We start from the raw sequence: 21,234 nt of genomic DNA, 5'->3' as shown, positions 1-21,234 counted from the left end.
TGTGTGAATAAATGAAAATAAATTGTTGCATTATATGCCACCAAAAAGGAAATGTGAGAGGTAGCATGAATTTTTAACAACTAAGCTAAGGGTTAGAACATCATCTTGAACCACAAATTTATACATATATATGTGTGTGTGTGAATATATGTGTGTATATACATACGTATATATAAATACATGAATATATAAATATTTAATTTATATATATACCTGACTGCCTCTGAGTTCCTACAACTCTGTATCATTCATTCAGCAGTATCCAGTGAGTATCCCCTATGTGTCACGTGCTGTTCTAGGCACTTGATGACATCGATTAATAAAACAAAGAATTGTTTTAGGGATCATGTTGTGAGGGAGCATGCATTCTAGTGGGAGAGATCCTGACAAAAATAACACATGTAGTAGGTTAGTAGAATACACAGTGTATCAGAAGACAGTATGTACTACAGAAAATTAAAAAAAAGTCAAGCACGATAAGGGAGATTGGTGAAGGGAATGCGCATGGGTTGGGAAGTAGTGGTTGCAACATGAAATGAAGTGGTCTGGGTGGGCTATATTGAGATATGATGTTCAACAGAGACTTGAAGGAGGTGAAGGTGTGAGTTATGGCTCAGATGGTAAAGAATCCGCCTGCAATGCAGGAGACCTGGGTTTGATCCCTGGGTTAGGAAGATTCCCTGGAGAAGGGCATGCTAACCCACTCCAGTATTCTTGCCTGGAGAATCCCCTTGGACACAGGAGCCTGGTGGGCTACTGTCCATGGGGTTGCAAAGAGTTGGACGACTGAGCGACTAAGTGCAGCACAGCACTGAAGGAAGAGCCATCCCATCAGTGGGAACAGAAAGCAAAGGTCTTGATGTAGGAATGTCCTGGTTTGTTTAAGGAGTAGCTGGGCAGCCAGCATGCAATTGACTGAATGAGAAACAAGCTGGGAGATAAGGTCAGAGAGTCGATTGAGGTGGGAGGCAAATATCATCCAGTCTTGTAGATGGTTATTAGGAAACGTGATTAGTCGCTCAGTCGTGTCTGACTCTTTGTGACCCCACAGACTGTACAGGCTGCTGTGTCCATGGGGATTCTCCAGGCAAGAATACTGGGGTGGGTTGTCATGCCCTCCTCCAGAGATTAGTACATGAGCTTTCTCTGAGTGAAACGAGGTACCATTGCAGGATTTCAAGCCTAAGAGTAGAATGACTTGACTTACATTTTAAAAGGATCTCTCTGGCCATTAAAGTATAACTTTCCAGAGAGTTGATGATTATTTCTGCAATTTTAGGTATGTTACAGCTAATACTGACACCGAAGAACAGAGTTTTCCAGTCCCTAAGGCGTTTAACACTCATGTGGAGGAATTAAATTTAGATGCCCTTATTCAGATGGCTGATAATTTACGAGTGAATGAGGGCAAAAAAGTGGAGAGTTTTGAGCTGCTTTGTGACCACAAAGAAAAGGTGAGATATATGTGATAATAACTTGTTTGTATAGTTTTAATTTTTATTTAATTTACTTTTCCATTCATGTTATGACCACAGCAATTGTGTCACAGTTTACAAAAGCTAAATGACTGGTGTAAATTTTTTTAATAATATTACTAAAAATTTTTTTAAACTAAATAAAAAAGTTTATTCAAAAAACCAAGATCATGGCATTCAGTCCCATCCCTTCATAGCATATAGATGGGGAAAAAGTGGAAATAGTGACAGATTTTATTTTCTTGGGCTAAAAAATCACTGCAGATGGTGACTGCAGCCATGAAATTGAAAGACACTTGCTCCTTGGAAGAAAAGGTATGACAAACCTAGACAGCACATTAAAAAGCTGAGATATCACTTTGCTGACAAAAGTTCATATAGTCAAAGCTATAGTTTTTACAGTAGTCATGTATAGATGCGAGAGTTGGGCTGTAAAGAAAACTGAACATCGAGGAACTGATGTTTTAAAACTTGTGAAGAAAACTCTTGAGAGTCCCTTAGACAGCAAGGAGATCAAATCAGTCAATCCTAAAGTAAATCAGCCCTGAATATTCATTGGAAGGACTGATGCTGAAGCTGAAGCTCCAGTATGTATTTTGGCCACCTGGTGGGAAAAGCTGACTCATTGGAAAAAACCTTGATGTTGGAAAAGATTGAAGGAAGGAGGAGAAGAGGGCAACAGAGGATGAGATGGTTGGATGGCATCGTCGACACGATGGACATGAATTTGTGCAAACTCCTGGAGATAGTAGAGAACAGAGGAACCTGGCGTGCTGCAGTCCCATGGAGTAGCAAAGGGTTGGTCTCAACTTGGAGTCAGACACAACAACAACAAAGGGTTTATTAGGCTCAAAGGTCATAAAAATGAGAACCAGAGATCTGGTTGATTATACAGATTGACATTGATTTTATCAATTTGATATATTTCTTAAATATTTTATAACAGATAAAGAGCAAGAGGTACTGCTTCTCGAGGGAGGAAAAGCTACACTTTAAGCTCGCTATCTTTCAGTTATTAATGTAACAGCCATTAGTATCTCACTGTGTTTCTACTAGTAATCATTTTTCAGTGTTTAATGTTGGACTGAATTGACAAAGCTCGTCCTTCCCACCACCACCACCACCACCACCACCACCACCACCACCACCACCACCACCATCAAAGGGGAAAAAAGGATTTTGCAATATCACAAAGATCAATAAATCTTCTTTCCCATGAGAAATTTAAGGCTAACTTTTGAGGATTTAGAAACTCTAAATACATGAACTCAAAAGTTTTTAAATCTCTAGCATTGTTCTTTAGGTAATTTAGGTAAAAAAATGTGACTGCTCTTTTGAATATATATAATCTCTAATAACTTACAGATATTATGTGAAATGCCCATTGAGGCATCATATTGACAGTAGTTAAGTTAGAAAGGAAAGCAAGGGGAGGATACTACCACCCAGAGAGAATTCATAAATTCTAACACTTAGTTTTCTCTTCTTCATAGGTACGGAACTGGTGTCTGCATAATATTCATTGGTTTCTAAGACCCAAATGTAACACTACACTAGATCACACTTTATAGCCACGAATATTTGAATTTAAAGTGTGATATGCACATGAACGCAGTCATTTCTAAGTACCAGTTTACCTACCTAATTTTTTTAAAAGGTTGCAGTAATTTAGTCACATTACTAAGTTTATCTAATGGGCAGTTCTGTGTGTTCAGTTTAGAGATGAAATAGAGTTTATTTGGCGGTTTGCTCGTGCTTATGGAGACATGTATGAGCTATCTACAAATACACAAGAAAAGAAGCATTATGCTAATATTGGTAAGTATTTTGTGAATATTAATTATTCTCAGGTAGTAATCATTATTATAGTAAACCACAAATGAATTTTTAGATAAAAGTATATGGTCTTTAAAAATATTTGAGTATATTAAAATAGGCAACTGAAAAACTCAAATTCCAGCTTTCAAAATTTATAAAATCGTAGAAAGATGATACATTAAGTGGTAATAATTTGAGAAGTAATAATAATAGTAGTCTTTCACCAAAATTAAAATAACCCTTCTTACTTCCTATAACATAGAACTCCAGGTACCACAAAGAAATAGCTACTCAGACTTTAATGTTTTTTCAAAATTCATCTCAGTAAAACAAGGTAAGCCTTGAGTTGACAATTGTTTAAGCAGAGTGATGAGTCCATGATTGTTCATTATATCATCCTGTTTTCTAAAGTAACAACAAAAGAATAACAGCCAGAATGCTAAATGATCTGACAAGATCAGTACAGAGACAGGCAATTGTAATTCAGTGCACGGGTAATAAGTGCCTGGCAGAGAAGCCAGGAAATTGGAGACTGGAGCTGAAGGGCATGGGCACTCAGTATGAAGGAGGAAGAGTCTGCTGACTCTTGCTCCTCCTGACAGTATACTTGAACTTGTTATGTGGAGGGAAGATTGGATCCCTGGAGAGTATAAAATTCTTTCCTAACCTGCTAACTGTGGTGTCCCATTTTTGCAGTACATCTGTTGAAGTCCTATGACTGATCACACTTGTCTTGCAAATCAAATATGAATCATATCTAAAAGAACATATTTGTAACTTTCAAGATTAAATGATGGACACAAATAGACCACAGAATAAACATTTTTTTTTAGGGGAAATAGGTTTCTTTTCAGGCTGAAGCTGCATCAGTGAGGGTACAAAACCAGTATGTATACTACCTGGCTCCCTTTTATATTCTCAGAGTGATGGAATCGCCTCTATTTTAGGCAGTGCCCTCAAAGCTATTTTTGTTCACTTGGTAATGTAGGTAAGAAGTTGATGTAGTTTTAATGTTTATACATTAAAAATATTTATGTTTTTCAAGCACTCATTATCAGATTATTAACTCTTCTAATATATGCCCACAATGTAATATCAGTTGTCATTTTAAGAGACTGCTTTTTAATTTTTTTCCAGTTTGTGTAGATTTCTACACTGCGTAGTTCTCTTAATGGAGAGAGCTATAGAATACCACCTTAACAAATAGGAGAATGATTTTAGAATAAAAGATCTTTATTTATAAAGATCATCTAAACTACTTATTTAGAAGAGCATTTTTCAAATCATTGGATCACATCATTGCTGTTCAAGCCAAAGAAAAAGAGCAGAGAAAAGGAGAGTGTATGAAATAAAACAGCAGCTTTTTGAGAAAGATTTTGAGAATGTGGTTTAGACAAACCTCTATCCAGAAATTAACAGATTATTAAAAGTTATTCTAAAATGAAGTAAAATTATTTAGGGGAATTATTTATGCACTGAGTGTGTTCACTATCATGAATGGTTAGACAAGAGCTTCTCTGGGGCACCTTCCCTTACTCCTTTAGATAGAGTTGCTCTCTCCATTCTCTGCTATGCTCTTTTTAACCTTGTATTTATCTTTATACAGAATTCTTTTGTTTATATACCTGCCGCCTACTGAACAATGAATTCTTAGAGGTCAAGAATTGTGTTTTATTTGACTTTTTATTCCCAGGGGCTCACACAATATAACATTTAGAAAGTACTCAGTAAATGTTGGTTGAGTTAATTATAAAGCTGTATCTAGTAATAATGATCGAATGACTTTTGCATTTGGTTAAATCACTTAGTCCAATGAGTCTACACTTGAATTTGTATCAGAAATAAAGGCCATTAACCCGCTAAAGGCCAGTTAATGCAGATAGCTGTCTCAGAGGTTATGATCGAGTAAGTCTTCTATGTGGCCCCAAATTTGCTTTTATAACAAGATTCTAGGTAATGACTTCTGGTATTAGGACCATACTGTTGGGAACTACTGGCTTAATTCAATAATTTACCTCCTACCAACTCACATGAAGGTACCAAACTGTAAGTACATTTATCTTTCAGGAAAGACATTAGGTGAAAAAGCTATTATGAGAGCACCCAAGAATGGATATTGTCATCTATGGTGAGTACATAAAATTTATGCAATAATTGTTCTGTTTATTCTCATGTGTTTTTCAGTATGTATATTTTAAATGTTTTTAAGATAAACTTTCATTGAATATTTCATAACTGAATCTACCAAGTCCAGTAACTTTGAATATGATAAATTCTAATTAAATTATATTTGTAAAAGATTTTGTTTGGAAACAAATGCTAAAATGATGCCATGTTTCTAAATGTAGGGAGAATGCTTCAAAGAATAAAAGCACATCAGCCATTATACCTTGATGACAAGGTATACACACTCCATAAGTGAAAGAAAAGCCATTTCTAATATAAGAAAACTCAGACAAAGAAAATTTAATTAGTTGGATGGTTGTAGGTGGGTATCCTTGGGACAAGAAATTTATTCTTGAGAGTATTGTTTTGTTTTGGATCCTTTGTATATTTAGAATTATAAAACACAAGAATAAATATATTGTTTTTAATTAATATTTCATTTTACTCACAGTTGCATTTTTGCAACATTTCTCAGTTCCTTAATTATTTTTTTCCCCAGCAATATAGATATGTTAGGTGCTAGTAATAAATTTATCTATGACCCTTCTCTCAGACCTAGGTTTTCAGAAATCCACACCTCTTTGGGATTATTTTATTATTCAGAGATGCTTTAGGCAAAATCTCTCTTAAAATGGTTTTTTTTCCTGCAGGTTCACGTTTATTCTCCAGGAAATTCGTATTTCCTCCAATTCAAAATTGCAATCCATTTTCTCAAAGCAGACCTGTTTCTTTATATTGCTACCAGCAGGGGGAGCACCACTCACAAACTCTCATTTTAAAATTCCCTGGGCAGGAATCAGAACATTTTTTATATCCCCCAAACACTAAAGGACAGACTCTAAGGGACATACCAAAATAAGAGCAAATCTTTTGAAGCTGCCATCACATGGCTTAAAATGAGATACAAGCCTACCCCATTTCCTCTCCCATGAGAAGGTGGGACAAGACTCCAGGTACCCTAAGCAATTCTATTTGCAGAAATCCCCCCCTCCAGCTCTCTTCTGCTACAGAGAATTCTTTGCCTTCTCTTAGACAGCTTCCTCTTTCTCTGGTGTCCTCTGCCTTTTCCTATGTGCTGTGTGTGCTTATTCGCTCAGTCATGTCTGACTCTTTGCAACCCCATGGATTGTAGCCCACCAGGCTCCTCTGTCCATGGGGATTCTCCAGGCAAGAATACTAAAGTGGGTTGCCATGCCCTCCTCCAGAACATCTTCCCAACCCAGGGATTGAACCCAGGTCTCCCGCACTGGGGGTGGATTCTTTACTGTCTGGACCACCAGGAAAGCCCTCCTCCCATACATGCATCTGTGTCAGTGAAGAATCACATTACGAAAGGTACGTTTGATGTTAATCCTCAACTTGAGGACACTTATCAGTGTGAACTTCCAAATTTCCTTACAAGAACAATCCTAAATCTTCCCTGAAGGCATCATAAACACTTCAAAATTCACTGTGTGAGGACAGATTATGCTTAACTCTTCCTTAGTGTATTTCCCAGCCTGTCTTCCACTAATCTGGCTGCTTCTCCTTTGTTCATCTATTTTCACTTTTGTTGTGTGTGTGCCTGTGTGCAAAGTCTCTTCAGTCATGGCCAACTCTCTGCCACCCTATGGATTGTAGCCCACCAGGCTCCTCTGTCCATGCCCTGGAGGTAACTCACTCCAGTATTCTTGCCTGGAGAATCCCCACAGACAAAAGAGCCTGGCAGGCTACAGCCCATGGGGTCACAAAGAGATGAACAAGACTAAAGCAACTTAGCTGGCACACAACTACCTTATTTATAACCAGGGTATTTGACCATGCGGGAAATCTTGCCCGTATGCACACAGAAACACACAGGGCACTGATCCATTTGTGGTTCACGTTATTTTTTATTCAGTATAACTTTTTAATTAAAAAACATTAAAAATCTGGTAAGTTAATAAAATTTAATAAATTCAAAAGTCAATTTTATCTTAACTTTTAGAATTTATTATGATGTACCTACTAGATTTAAGAATCCTCATTCAATTAAATATAGTAATAGAGGTTTAGGCTGATGGGAAAGAAAAATTAAAACTTTGATTTGAGAAGCAATGGGTGAAATTTAGGTTGACTGATTCCATAGTCAATTGTAATAAAATATCATGAAAATGTCTTATTCTGCTGGAATTTTCCTCAATTTGTTAAGACTTTTTCTCATTCATTCAGCATAAATGACAAACCATGGCCGCCAGGCCAAATGCAACTGCCTGCTTTTGTAAATAAGATTTGATTGGAACACAGCCATCCCTGTGCATTTGTGCATAGCAATGATGTTGAATAGTTGTAACAGACTCTCTGATCCCACAACCTAAAATGTTTACCACCTAACCCTGAAGCATAAGTTTGTTGACTCACGGTTTACAGGGTGCTGTGATGGTTTATAAGCCTTTAATTTGAAATAAAAGAGCAATCATTAGAAATAATTTCATAAAGGTTTGATATCAAGGGAATAATTGAAAAACAAATGTTATTTAAAAACTTGTTTTTCATCTTCATATTTTCCAAGTTAAATTGCCTTGTAGCTTTAAAGCTACATAAGCTTTCTGTAAAATTCTGTTGTTTTTGTTGTACCAGTCTAAAATACCTTTCGAATCAAGAGAGCAAAATTACCAATGGATTCGCAGTTTGTTAGCTAATCAGGCCTGACCTTAATTATAAATAATGTCTTACATATTCATTGTGCTCTACTGTTCACAAATTATATCCACATGCATGTGTTTCACAGAACAACATGTTTCCATTTTATGGCAAGTGTAAGCAAGGCAGTCTGTGTGGATGGTGTTTGTGTGTGGGGGCTGGTATATATGTGTGTCGTGTAGTGTTGTGATTAGTAACCAAGGGTCACACAATAAGTGGGGAAAATAAAAGCCAGATCTTATATTTGTATATACTCAGTATTTCATCTTTTACATTACTCTTCCTCTGCTTTTTCACAGCATAAATAGCATTGGTACTAAATCAAAAGTGCTTCTTGGAGTTGATTTAAAAGTTGCTTACTAGTTGTTGAGACAGGGCTGCTTGACAATTATTAAAATATTTGCTATAGATGAAAACAAAATACAGAATTTTTGTTAAAGCAAATATAGTTAGAACAACCTCTAGATGGAGGTCATAGACCATATTGTATATAGTTTCCTACTTGTTCCCATCAACCTAAGAGTTTACAAAGTAAAATTTTAAATTACATTTTTCAAGACAAACAGTGTCAAAAAGAACAACCTATATACCACATACATGTAGATATAGGTGAGATCGATTGCCAGAAAAGAAATGATGATTCTTTTGTGAAAAGTGGTCAGGTGAACTTTGAATTTATGGTTTGTAAGAAGATAAATAATACTTTAGACTTTAAAGAAACAGACTTAAAAAAAAGTAAGACTCTGGTGACAGATTATTTATAAGGGAAAATGCACATATTTCATATTATGGTTTTCATAAGTCGTGTTTTTTCCTTTTTTTCCCCTTCACTTAGAGTAACTTGTAAGGAATGTGCTGAAAGAACTCTGTAAAGCTAGACCAGATGTACATAAGCTTTTCTGATTTTTCATAAAACAGAAGATTTATTCCACCACTATAGATCAGTGAACATCAAATCTTTTCCTTTGACTCCCGCACAAATAGTTGGTTGGGTTTTCTGTGAATGATGAAGTTCAAGTAGATCCAACATAGATTTTTCTAAAAATGTGACATGATCTGTTTTTTCTTTGCTAGTGGGTAGAGTAGAGAAATTAAGCTAATTATCTGGATTTAAGGAAAGCATGAAGACAAGTTCACCTGTAATCTTCTTGGAGATGATGTTAAAGTACAGGCAAGATTCTGGGTTACCTGTGCTGTGAGAATGGTTTGAGCCTCAATTATTCAACAGAATATCTGTTGACAATATCATTATTCTATCATTCCAGATCTGAATCTTAGACACTAGTGTGTTCAGTCATTTTTTCAGTGGGTGAAGATATGGAAGGTATTCTTATAAAGGTTGCAACTGGCACAAAATTAGGAGAAACAGGATGGATAATGGATGACAGGAGTAATTAAAAGATTTTCACATGGGAAAGAGATACTAAAAAAGATATGAATTAACAGGGATAAATATGAAAGGAGGGGTGGAGAGAAAAATGTCAAAATTTAAGGACATGAGGGAAAAACAGATGGAAATTAGAAGGAAGCATGAGCGTAGTTAACAATAATGTATTAATATTGGTTCATTATAAAATTTTTCAATATTGTATATCAATATTGCTACAGTTGTGATGGGCTTCCCAGGTGGCTTAGTGGTGAAGAATGTGCCTGCCAACGCAGGAGATTCAGGTTCAATCCCTGGGTTGCGAAGATCCCCTGGAGAAGGAAATGGTAACCCACTCCAGTGTTCTTGCCTGGGAAATCCCATGGACAGAGGAGCCATGGGGTCACAAAAGAGTCAGGCATGGCTGAGTGACTAAACAATAACAGTTATGATAAATGTATTATCGTAATTTAAGATAGTACTTAAATCTAGTAATTTAAGTAGTATCTCCTAATATAGGTCAGTTCTCAGCTCACCTTTAATAGGTTGCGTTTGTCATAATGCTTGCTTTTACTGTTAGGAGATTATTGATTTTCTAATGAAAATTAAGAGGTCAAAAAAGTTACAACTGAAAAGGGGTCATTTTATTGGTTGTGCAGAAGTTTTTGTGAATTGTGTGATCTTCTGTGTCCAGGAATGGGCTGAGTATTCCAAATTAAGAAAATTGTTCTCTTCAACTTCTTATTTGAACGTTCATATGTGTATCCACAGAAACAATCAAGATAAATAACACCCAAAATTGCATTTTCCTCTTCAGTTATGACAATGCAAGGGAAAATTAGGACCTACTTTTGAAATACTGATATTTGCATATAAGTTAAATAAGCAGGGTGACAATATACAGCCTCAGACAGAAAAACTCTAAATACTTTTGTACAGAAATAGTCTGAATATAAAAATATATGCCCAATTTTTAGAGGAAGCAGTTTGCTGAACAAATATTATATCCAATTTATAGTCAAGTAATTCAGTTCAGTTCAGTTTAGTCACTCAGTTGTGTCCGACTCTTTGTGACCCCATGAATCGCAGCATGCCAGGCCTCCCTGTCCATCACCAACTCCCGGAGTTCACTCAAACTCACGTCCATTGAGTCCGTGATGCCATCCAGCCATCTCATCCTCGGTTGTCCCCCTCTCCTCCTGCCCCCAATCCCTCCCAGCATCAGAGTCTTTTCCAATGAGTCAACTCTTCCTGGAGTTTCAGCTTTAGCATCATTCCTTCCAAAGAAATCTCAGGGCTGATCTCATTTAGAATGGACTGGTTGGATCTCCCTTCAGTCCAAGGGACTCTCAAGACTCTTCTCCAACACCACAGTTCAAAAGCATCAATTCTTCGGCAGTCAGCCTTCTTCACAGTCCAGCTCTCACATACATACATGACCACAGGAAAAACCATAGCCTTGACTAGACGGACCTTAGTCGGCAAAGTAATGTCTCTGCTTTTGAATATACTATCTAGGTTGGTCATAACTTTTCTTCCAAGGAGTAAGTGTCTTTTAATTTCATGGCTGCACTGATGTAAATTTTATATTCCTAATGGAAAAAAGGTAAAGAATTCATGAGATGCAATATTGCAGTAGTGTGTTTCCAGTGAAGGATTGAAGGGCCTGGGGAATTTTTGAAAAAACATAGTCTAAAATTATCTTTGATTTTAGTATTAAAAAAATTTTTTATTGGTTTTTGTTTTTAGTGATGATATTTATTTTAATTTTCAAATGACATTAAAGGGAACCGTGAACTTTTTATTTTATGAAAAAGAAACAGGAATCTGTTGATGCAGTATATTTTTCAGTTTAATACTTTTAATTTGATTAGACTTTCCTGAGAGTCTCTTAGTGACTTTGATGTTGATGATTGTGATAGCAGCATCTCATCTTTCATGAAACTCACTCATGCCAGGCACTATTCTAAGCAATTACATTTTAGATATTTTATCTCACAGCATATATACAAGATATAAGGTGTTAGTATCCTCAGTTATAGATGAGGAAACTGGCCTCATGTTTATGTCAAGTATTTATTATTTTTAGGGTCCTTGCATCTATATGAATACTTTTGTTAAATATTAATGAATAGTTTAGATGTTTTTTAAATGTTAAATTTCATGATATTTCATTAAAATTTACCCAGTGTCCACTGTTTTTATCCTTTTCAGGTATGCAGTTTTGTGTGGCTATGTATCTGAGTTTGAGGGCTTACAAAACAAAATTAACTACGGATATCGCTTCAAGGTATTTCTTGATATTAAGAATGTTTTAATGTAGCTTGTAATGTTCCATTAACAAGTATAAATCAAATTATTAAACCAACTTATCTCTAGGACTTCATCTTTTTTTACTTAAATGAAATGTCAGTCTTTAAAAGTACTGTGCCAAAAAGAATCAAGCTCTTTGGTTGATTAAAAATTATTATTATTATTATAGAACCTGAAAGAAGTCACAAAGTAAATGAGTATTGTTTTTCTAAAGACAGAGTCTTAGCCTTTTGGTCGTGAGTTCACCTACATCATAAGCATGGCTGGAATTAATTCATTAACATTTTCTACAAATTAATTTGTTAGGAGGAGTAGAATTCAATGCAGGGCTTAAATTTGCCATAATGGATGAGTAAAATGAGTACTGAACATACTCATTATTTATAATGTGCCTGTAGTTTTAGTCACAGTGGTTACCGGACTGGAAAAGATCAATTTTCATTCCAATCCAAGAAGTGCAATGGCAAAGAATGTTCAAGCTACCATACAGTTGCACTCACATGCTAGCAAAGTTATGTTTAGACTCCTTCAATTTAGGCTTCAGCAGTACATGAACCGAGAACTTCCAGATGTACAAGCTGGATTTCGAAGAGGCAGAGGAACTAAAGACCAAATTGCCAATGTTTGTTACGTCATGGAGAAAGCAAGGGAGATCCAGAAAAATATCTACTTCTGCTCCATTGACTATGCTAAAGCCTTTGACTGTGTGGTTCAGCAACTGGGGAAAATTTTCAAAGAGATGGGAGTACCAGACCACCTTACCTGTCTCCTGAGAAGCACCTGTTCGTGGGTCAAGAAGCAACAGTTAGAATTGGACATGGAACAACTGACTGGTTCAAAATTGGGAAAGGAGTACATCAAGACTGTATATTGTCACCCTGGTTATTTAACTTCTTTGTAAAGTACATCATGTGAAATACTGGACTGATTGAATCACCAGCTGGAATCAAGATTTCTGGGACAAATATCTACAAGCTCTGATATGATGATACTGCTCCAATGAAAGTGAAGAGAATCTAAAGAGCCTCTTGATAAGGGTGAAAGAGGAGAGTGAAAAAGCTGGCTTGAAACTCACCATTCAAAAAACTAAGATCATGGCACCCGATCTCATTACTTCATGGCAAATAGATGGGGAAAAAGTGGAAACAGTGACAGGTTTTATTTTCTTGGGCTCTAAATGCAGATGGGCTCTAAATGGGCTCACTGCAGATGGTGACTGCAGCCATGAAATAAAAAGATGCTTGCTTCTTGGAAGAAAAGCTAAGACAAACCTAGACAGCATATTAAAAAGCAGACACCACACTGCCAGCAAAGGTCTGTAAAGGCAAAGCTATGGTTTTTCCAGTAGTCATGTGTGGTTGTGAGAGTTGGACCATAAAGAAGGCTGAGTGCTGAAGAATTGATACTTTTGAATTGCGGTGTTGGAAAAGACTCTTGAGAGTCTCTTGGACTGCAAGGAGATCCAACCAGTCAATCCTAAATGAGATCAAACCTGAATATTCACTGGAAGGGCTGATGCTGGAGCTGAAGCTCCAATACTTTGGCCACCTGATGCAAAGAACTAACTCGTTGGAAAAGCCTCTGATGCCTGGCAAGATTGAAGGCAAAAGGGGAAGAGGGCAGCCCAGGATGAGTTGGTTAGATAGCATCTCTAACTCAATGGACATGAATTTGAGCAAACTCCAGGAGACAGTGTAGGACAAAGGAGCCCGGCATGCTATAGTCCATGGGGCCACAAAGCATAGATATGACTTAGCAACTGAACAGCAACAATAAACAGTTATAGTCACTCAGTAAATAACCCCTCGGGGTCAATAATTGTAAGGATGGGCAAAGAGTTCTTTGTTTTCCAGCTCCCTATAACCATTTGACAATGTCAGGTGGGTAGATTCCTCTATCACCTGGTTCTGCCCTTCTTTTTCTCCATTGTACCCACATCATTTGACAATCAGGAAGTATGAGGTCATGGGCAGACAAAAATGCGACTTGGATGTTTTCTCTTTTTAAAATGACATCCTCTGTAGCCTTATTAAATCATAATCATACTTCTAGTTGTGAGCATTTTGATGATTAGATTATTGATAAGCTTAATTGTATTAATGATAAAGAGAAGGAAGAAACAACATCATAAAGTCCCTTTGAAATTGCTAGGCAGAGTTCCATTCACCACTGCCTGAAACTTGGGAGATGACATTTTTTTTTGAATTGTCTTTCAGGAACATCTAGATAAAGCAATCGAATTTTTACCTGAAGAACCCTTTTTGTATTACCTCAAGGGAAGATACTGTTATTCTGTAAGTTGAATGCATCTATCTATAAATCTTATTTGAATATATTATGATTATATGATAGATTTTCAGTGGCTTACTCTTGTTTTACCTAGTGCCTGCTATAGAGAAAATTGTGAAATCAGTACATATTTTATGAGTTTATAAATTTAACATATTATATAAATATATGTTGCATTACATACAGTATGCTCAGTTGCTTTAGTTGTGTCTGACTCTTCGTGACACCACGCCCTGTAGTCCATCAGGCTCCTTTGTCCATGGGATTCTCAAGGCAAGAATACTGAAGTGGGTTGCCTTGCCCTCCTCCAGGAGATCTTCCTGACTCAGGAACTGAACCCACATCTCCTGAATCACCTGCATTGCTGGCGGATTTTTTACTGCTGAGCCAGTCGGAAGGGCCACATACGTTGTTTGATTTTATCAGTGTATACGTCCTTTTTCTTTACCGCCTTTCCCTTTTCCCTAGATGTAGTCACAGTGTTTCCCTTGATGTATCTTTTCTCAGATGGTGATCAGCCACCTACACCCGTATACCCTAGATTGATGCACTGCTCTCTGTTTTGTGAGAGGATTTTTTCATTTATCCGAGTTTACTGTGCTCACTGGCCAGAAGGTAAATAAAAAACCATCCTTATCATCAAGGAACTTAATTGTAGATGGGGACCTAAGATGTATAGAAATAAATAAAAGCAGCTGGTAAGTCTGAGACCCAGTGTGTTAAATGACACTCATTTACAGAAAGTTAACAGAATGTGAAAGTATGTCTTAACAGCTGCATGAAAAATTGCCCCAAAGAGAAATGCTATTTCTGAATGAGAAAACTGGGGTAGGCAGAAGATGAAGCTTTTTTTAATTGTGGCTTATAGAGGATTAGAGATAAAGCAGGAGGTTTTACTTTTAATGATCACCTGCTGTGTATGTCACGTGTGCATTTTATACTTTATATTTCTTATCACATTTCATCCTTTTATGAGTAAGCAGTTTTATTATGCCAGTTTTAAATATTTTTTAAAAAACAGTATCACGACAGTAAGGGACTCCCCTGATTTAAAAATTGTTGACCCAGACTCATAGGAGCCTGGACCTAGAATGTACACTATTGGATTAGGCTTAAAAAAGAAAACGAAAACCCAAGAAGGAAAATTTAATTCCAAATGGAACCTGATCTTCATGCCATAGGCAAATGGCAGAAGCTGATGCTGATCCTCCCTGGAGGACTGTACCTTCACACACAAGCCTTAGAACATTCTTACAGAGTTGAGCTCATATCATAGTCAAAAATAACAGAATACATACAAGGAAACATCATAAATGGCAGTCAGTAGAACAAACAAACAGAAAGAATAGAAGTACATCTGAAAGGACTTCAGATTTTGCAAACAGGGAATACAGAGTATTAAACAGAGTTTTAAACAGCTATCTATGTATTGTGTTCCTAAAAATAAAATGAATTAGGGGAAAATGGATAAGGAGCATGAGACTACAAAAATGATCAGATCAATATGAAAAAGATAGAACAATTTCTGATAGATCTATGTATATCAAAAATACTAGAGTGAGTAGCTATTCCCTTCTCCAGGGGATCTTCCCAACCCAGGGATCGGACCCAGGTCTCTCACATTGCAGGTGGATTCCTTACCATCTGAGCCACCAGGGAAGCCCAAGAATACTGGAGTGGGTAGCCTACCCTTTCTCCAGAGGATCTTCCCAACCCAGGAGTCAAACCGGGGTCTCCTGCATTGCAGGCGGATTCTTTACCAGCTGAGCTACCAGGGAAGCCCCGTATAATGTGTTCCTAAAAATAAAATGAATCAGGGGAAAATGGATAAAGAACATGAGACTACAAAAATGATCAGGTAGATATGAAAAAAAATAAACAATTTTAATGTATATTTTTGCATATAACATTTTTATATACAATTGTATATACAGTTTTTAATATACATTGCCATATGTAAAATAGATAGCTAGTGGGAAATTGCTGTATAACACAGGCAGCTCAACCCAGTGCTCTGTGACAGCCAGAGGGGTGGGAGGGAGGTTCAAGAGGGAGTGGATACATGTGTACATATGGCTGATCCACACTATTGTACAGCAATAGCCAATACAACATTGTAAAGCAATTATCCTCCAATTAAAAATAGATTTTAAAAAGAAGTAGATTATTTGTGATTAAAAGAAAATTCAGTGGAAGGATTTAGTAGTAGATAGGCACTGCTAACGAGCGAATTAACGACCTTTAGGATAAATCTGATGGAGAAGGCAATGGCACCCCAGTCCAGTACTCTTGACTGGAAAATCCCATGGACGGAGGAGCCTGGTGGGCTGCAGTCCATGGGATCGCGAAGAGTCAGACATGACTGAGCGACTTCACTTTCACTTTTTCACTTTCATGCATTAGAGAAGGAAATGGCAACCCACTCCAGTGTTCTTGCCTGGAGGATCCCAGGGACGGGGGAGCCTGGTGGGCTGCCGTCTATGGGGTCGCACAGAGTTGGACACGACTGAAGCGACTTAGCAGCAGCAGCAGCAGGATAAATCTGAAAGCGTTGCCAGGAACCAGCACAGAGGAACAGACAAAATATGAAGGGAAGATCAAAAGACACAGAAAGGAAGTAAGGATACTACATAGTGGTGGATTTTCACCCCCTCCTTTGATAATTAATAAGAACAAGAGACAAAAAAGTGCTAGTATCTAAAACACTGATTGGAGCCTCACATTTAATAATTTTGATCTAATAAACATAGTTGAAAACATGTAGCTAGCCAAAGAGGACATACATTTTTCAAGCATGTGCAGAATGTTTACAAAATTGACCATACATGAGATCGTGAAGCAAGTCAGAATTGATATCATACGGGTTTTCTGATCATAAAGCAATTATATCAGTATTAGAAATTCAGAAACAAAACAGCTTAAAAACCATAAATCTTGAATTAGAAATAATAGGAAATGATAATTAAATAAGGAGATGCCATTTTATTCCCATTTGATAAAAGTTTAAATTATTAATATGAGATGTTTCAAAAATATGGAATAACAGAAATTCTTACATTGTTGTGGGAGTACAGATTGATGTAACCATCTTAGAAACAATTGGGTATTATCTCTTGAATTTGATTGTTTGTTTACTGTATGACACTGGTACCTACCCTATAGAAACTCTTGCAAATGTGCGTTAGAAGGATATATAAGAATGGCTGTAGCAGCCTTGTTTCTAAGAGCAAAAAAATGGAAAAAGACCCAAATGTCCACTGAAAAAAAGAGTGGATGAAAAATCACTGCTATATGTTTAAATGATGGATGTCTCAGAGCTGTTTAAATGACTGAACTTCAGTTACTCTAGATGAACTCTTAAAACCTATAATGTTAAGAGAAAACAAGTCAAAGAAGGAGATGAACAAGATATCTTCTTTTTCTAGTTCAAAAAAGAAAAAATAAGCATAGCAATAAAGTAACATTATGTAGAAAAGCCAGAGGATAATTTTGGGGGGATACCGACTCTGGAGAATCCCAGGGACAGGGGAGCCTGGTGGGCTGCCGTCTCTGGGGTCACGCAGAGTCAGACACAACTGAAGCGACGTAGCAGCAGCAGTATTCTTTTTGAAGTATGGTTGACTTACGGTTATCATCTTAGTTTCAGGTGTAGAACGTGGTGAATGTAGTTTTTACAGATTGTGCGTGTGTGTTCAGTTGGTTCATGTCAGACTCCTTGTGATGCCAGGGACTTTGGCCCACCAGGATCTTCTGTCCATAGGATTTCCCAGGCAAGAATACTGGAGTGGGTTGTCATGCCCTCCTCCAGGGGATCTTCCTGACCCAGGAATTTAACCAGAGTCTCTTACGTCTCCTGCATTGGTAGACAAGTTCTTTACCATTAGGGCCACCTGGGAAGCCGCTTGTATAGATTATACTACATTTAAAGTTATCATAAAATGTTGGTTATATTCCCTGTGCTATACGGTGTATCCTTATAGCTTACATATGTTAGTAGTTGCTGCTGCTGCTGCTGCTAAGTCGCTTCAATCGTGTCCAACTCTGTGTGACCTCATAGACGGCAGCCCACCAGGCTCCCCCGTCCCTGGGATTCTATAGGCAAGAACACTGGAGTGGGTTGCCATTTCCTTCTCCAATGCATGAACGTGAAAAGTGAAAGTGAATTCACTCAGTCATGCCTGACCCTTAGCGACCCCATAGACTGCAGCCTACCAGGCTCCTCCATCCATGGGATTTTCCAGGCAAGAGTATTGGAGTGGGGTGCCATTGCCTTCTCCGATGTTAATAGTTACATAATATCAATAGTTAGTACCTCTTTTTTTTAACTGAGCTATAGTTGACGTACAATATTATGTAAGTTTCAGGTGTACACCATAGTAATTCACACTTCTTAAAGGTTGCAGTCCATTTGAAGTTATTATAAAATATTTATAGAATAATTTTTTAAAAATAGGGGTTAATGGCTACCTTCTTAAAGGAAGTCAGTCCTGAATATTCTTTGGAAGGACTGATGCTGAAGCTGAAACTCCAATACTTTGGCCACCTGATGCAAAGAACTGACTCTTTGAAAAGACCCTGATGCTGGGAAGATTGGAGGCAGGAGGAGAAGGGGCTGACAGGGGATGAGATGGCTGGATGGCATTACTGACTCAATGGACATGAGTTTGAGTAAACTCCGGGAGTTGGTGATGGACAGGGAGGCCTGGTGTGCTGCAGACTGTGGGGTTGCAAAGAGTCAGACACAACTGAGTGACTGAACTGAACTGAATTGAATGGCTACCTCAGAGGGCTAGCATGCTGCATTCTATAGGGTCGCAAAGAGCTGGACACAATTGGGCAACTGAACAACAAAAGAATGGCTACCTAGAACCCTTGAAAATGGCATTGAGAAGGGAGACATTTGATGGGGTTGTGGAGAGCATAGTTCCCCTTTTAAGTACTCATTTCTGAATCCCTTTAATCTTTTATATTATATATTTACTATTCATATTTGTTAAAAGTGAAAAAATTTAAAAAGAAGGCAAAAAACAAATGACAATATGAGATTTAATTTTGGTGGTTGTTGCTTTTTAAAAATTTCCCCTGAATTATAAATACATACACCGGGCCCTCATGGCACACTCCTTCTGGATTGAGGAACCTTGGCCTGTTTATGTTTCTGAGCTGCTGCATTCTGGTCAGGTTGGGAACATGGCAAAGGCAGAGTCCTGTAGCTACTGTATTCTGTACAAGGAAATACTATTCACCATCTCACAGTCAAGAATCACGTGAACAAACAGAATCAGCATCATTCCCCACCCCCAACCCCTTTCTTTGGACACAAGCCTGCTCAAGAGTATTTTAGATTGGTTTGGTAACCAGTGCTTTTAGAGCTCATGGTTTGTTAGAATTATGAAAAAGGAAGGCAAGAAATAATACCATAAAGGTTATATTTCTAGTGTATATAACATGGATATATATTTATATATATTGTATTGTATGCATTTCGGACTCTTTCGTTGACTATGAGGGCTACTCCATTTCTTCTAAGGGATTCTTGCCCACAGTAGTAGATATAATGGTCATCTGAATTAAATTCGCCATTCCAGTCCATTTTAGTTCACTGATTCCTAAAATGTTGATGTTCACTCTTGCCATCTGCTGCTTGACCACTTCCAATTTACCTTGATTCATGATGAGAATAGAACAGAATGATCTCTATTCATTTCCAAGGCAAACCATTCAATATCACAGTAATCCAAGTCTATGCCCTAACTAGTAATGCTGAAGAAGCTGAAGTTGAATGGTTCTATGAAGACCTATAAGACCTTCTAGAACACCCAAAAGAGATGTCCTTTCACTATAGGGGACAGGAATGCAAAAGTAGGAAGTCAAGAGATACCTGGAGTAATAGGCAAATTTGGCCTTGGAGTACAAAATGAAGAAGGGCAAAGGCCAACAGAGTTTTGCCAATAGATCAAACTGGTCATAGCAAACACCTTCCAACAACACAAGAGAAGACTCTACACATGGACATCACCAGATAGTCAATACCGAAATCAGATTGATTATATTCTTTGCAGCCAAAGATGGAGAAGCTCCATACAGTCAGCAAAAACAATACTGGGAGCTGATTGTGGCTCAGATCATGAACTCCTTCTTGCCAAAATCAGACTTAAATTGAAGAAAGTAGGGAAAACCACCAGACCATTCAGGCATAATCGGAATCAAATCCCTTATGATTATACAATGGAAGTGACAAATAGATTCAAGAGATTAGATCTGATAGACAGAGTGCCTGAAGAACTATGGACAGGTGTTCATGACATTGTACAGGAGGCAGTGATCAAGACCATCCCCAAGAAGAAGAAATGCAAAAAGGCAAAATGATTGTCTGAGGAGGCCTTACAAATAGCTGAGAAAAGGGAAGTGAAAGGAAAAGGAGAAAAGGAAAGATATACCCCTTTGAATGCAAAGTTCCAAAGAATAGCAAGAAGAGATTAAAAAAAGCCTTCTCCAGTGACCAGTGCAAAGAAATAGAGGAAAACACTAGAAGGGGAAAGACTAGAGATCTCTTAAAGAAAATTAGAGATACTAAGGGAACATTTCATGCAAAGATGGGCTCAATAAAGGACAGAAATGGTATAGACCTCAGCAGATGAATGGATAAGAAAGCTGTGGTACATATACAAAATGGAGTATTACTCAGCCATTAAAAAGAATACATCTGAATCAGTTCTAATGAGGTGGATGAAACTGGAGCCGATTTTACAGAGTGAAGTAAGCCAGAAATAAAAACACCAATACAGTATACTAACACATATATAAGGAGTTTAGAAAGATGGTAACAATAACCCTGTATACGAGACAGCAAAAGAGACACAGATGTATAGAACAGACGTTTGGACTCTCTGGGAGAGGGAGAAGGTGGGATGATTTGGGAGAATGGCATGGAAACATTTATAATATCATGTAAGAAACAAATTGCCAGTCTAGGTTCAATGCAGGATACAGGATGCTTTGGGCTGGTGCACTGGGATGACCCAGAGGGATGGTATGGGGAGGGAGGTGGGAGGAGGATTCAGGATTGGGAACTCCTGTACACCCGTGGCAGATTCACGTTGACGTATGGCAAAACCAATACAGTATTGTAAAGTAACATAAAGT

General features: G+C 37.5%; 1 protein-coding gene across 1 annotated transcript in view; it reads left to right on the top strand.

The window, feature by feature from the left end:
- Positions 1–21,234, top strand: part of RMDN2 (regulator of microtubule dynamics 2) — a 64,533-nt gene that overhangs the window by 21,587 nt on the left and 21,712 nt on the right. The window contains exons 3-7 of the mRNA XM_068975529.1: positions 1,280–1,454; positions 3,191–3,293; positions 5,361–5,421; positions 11,701–11,776; positions 14,016–14,093. Of these exons, the coding sequence (XP_068831630.1) occupies positions 1,280–1,454; positions 3,191–3,293; positions 5,361–5,421; positions 11,701–11,776; positions 14,016–14,093 (493 nt within the window). The remainder of the gene's footprint in view (positions 1–1,279; positions 1,455–3,190; positions 3,294–5,360; positions 5,422–11,700; positions 11,777–14,015; positions 14,094–21,234) is intronic.

Source organism: Capricornis sumatraensis, chromosome 1 (assembly GCF_032405125.1).
Source record: "Capricornis sumatraensis isolate serow.1 chromosome 1, serow.2, whole genome shotgun sequence".
NCBI lineage: Eukaryota > Metazoa > Chordata > Mammalia > Artiodactyla > Bovidae > Capricornis > Capricornis sumatraensis.
The sequence above is the reverse complement of the archived record's forward strand: the minus strand, read 5'-3'. Positions and strand labels throughout refer to the sequence as shown.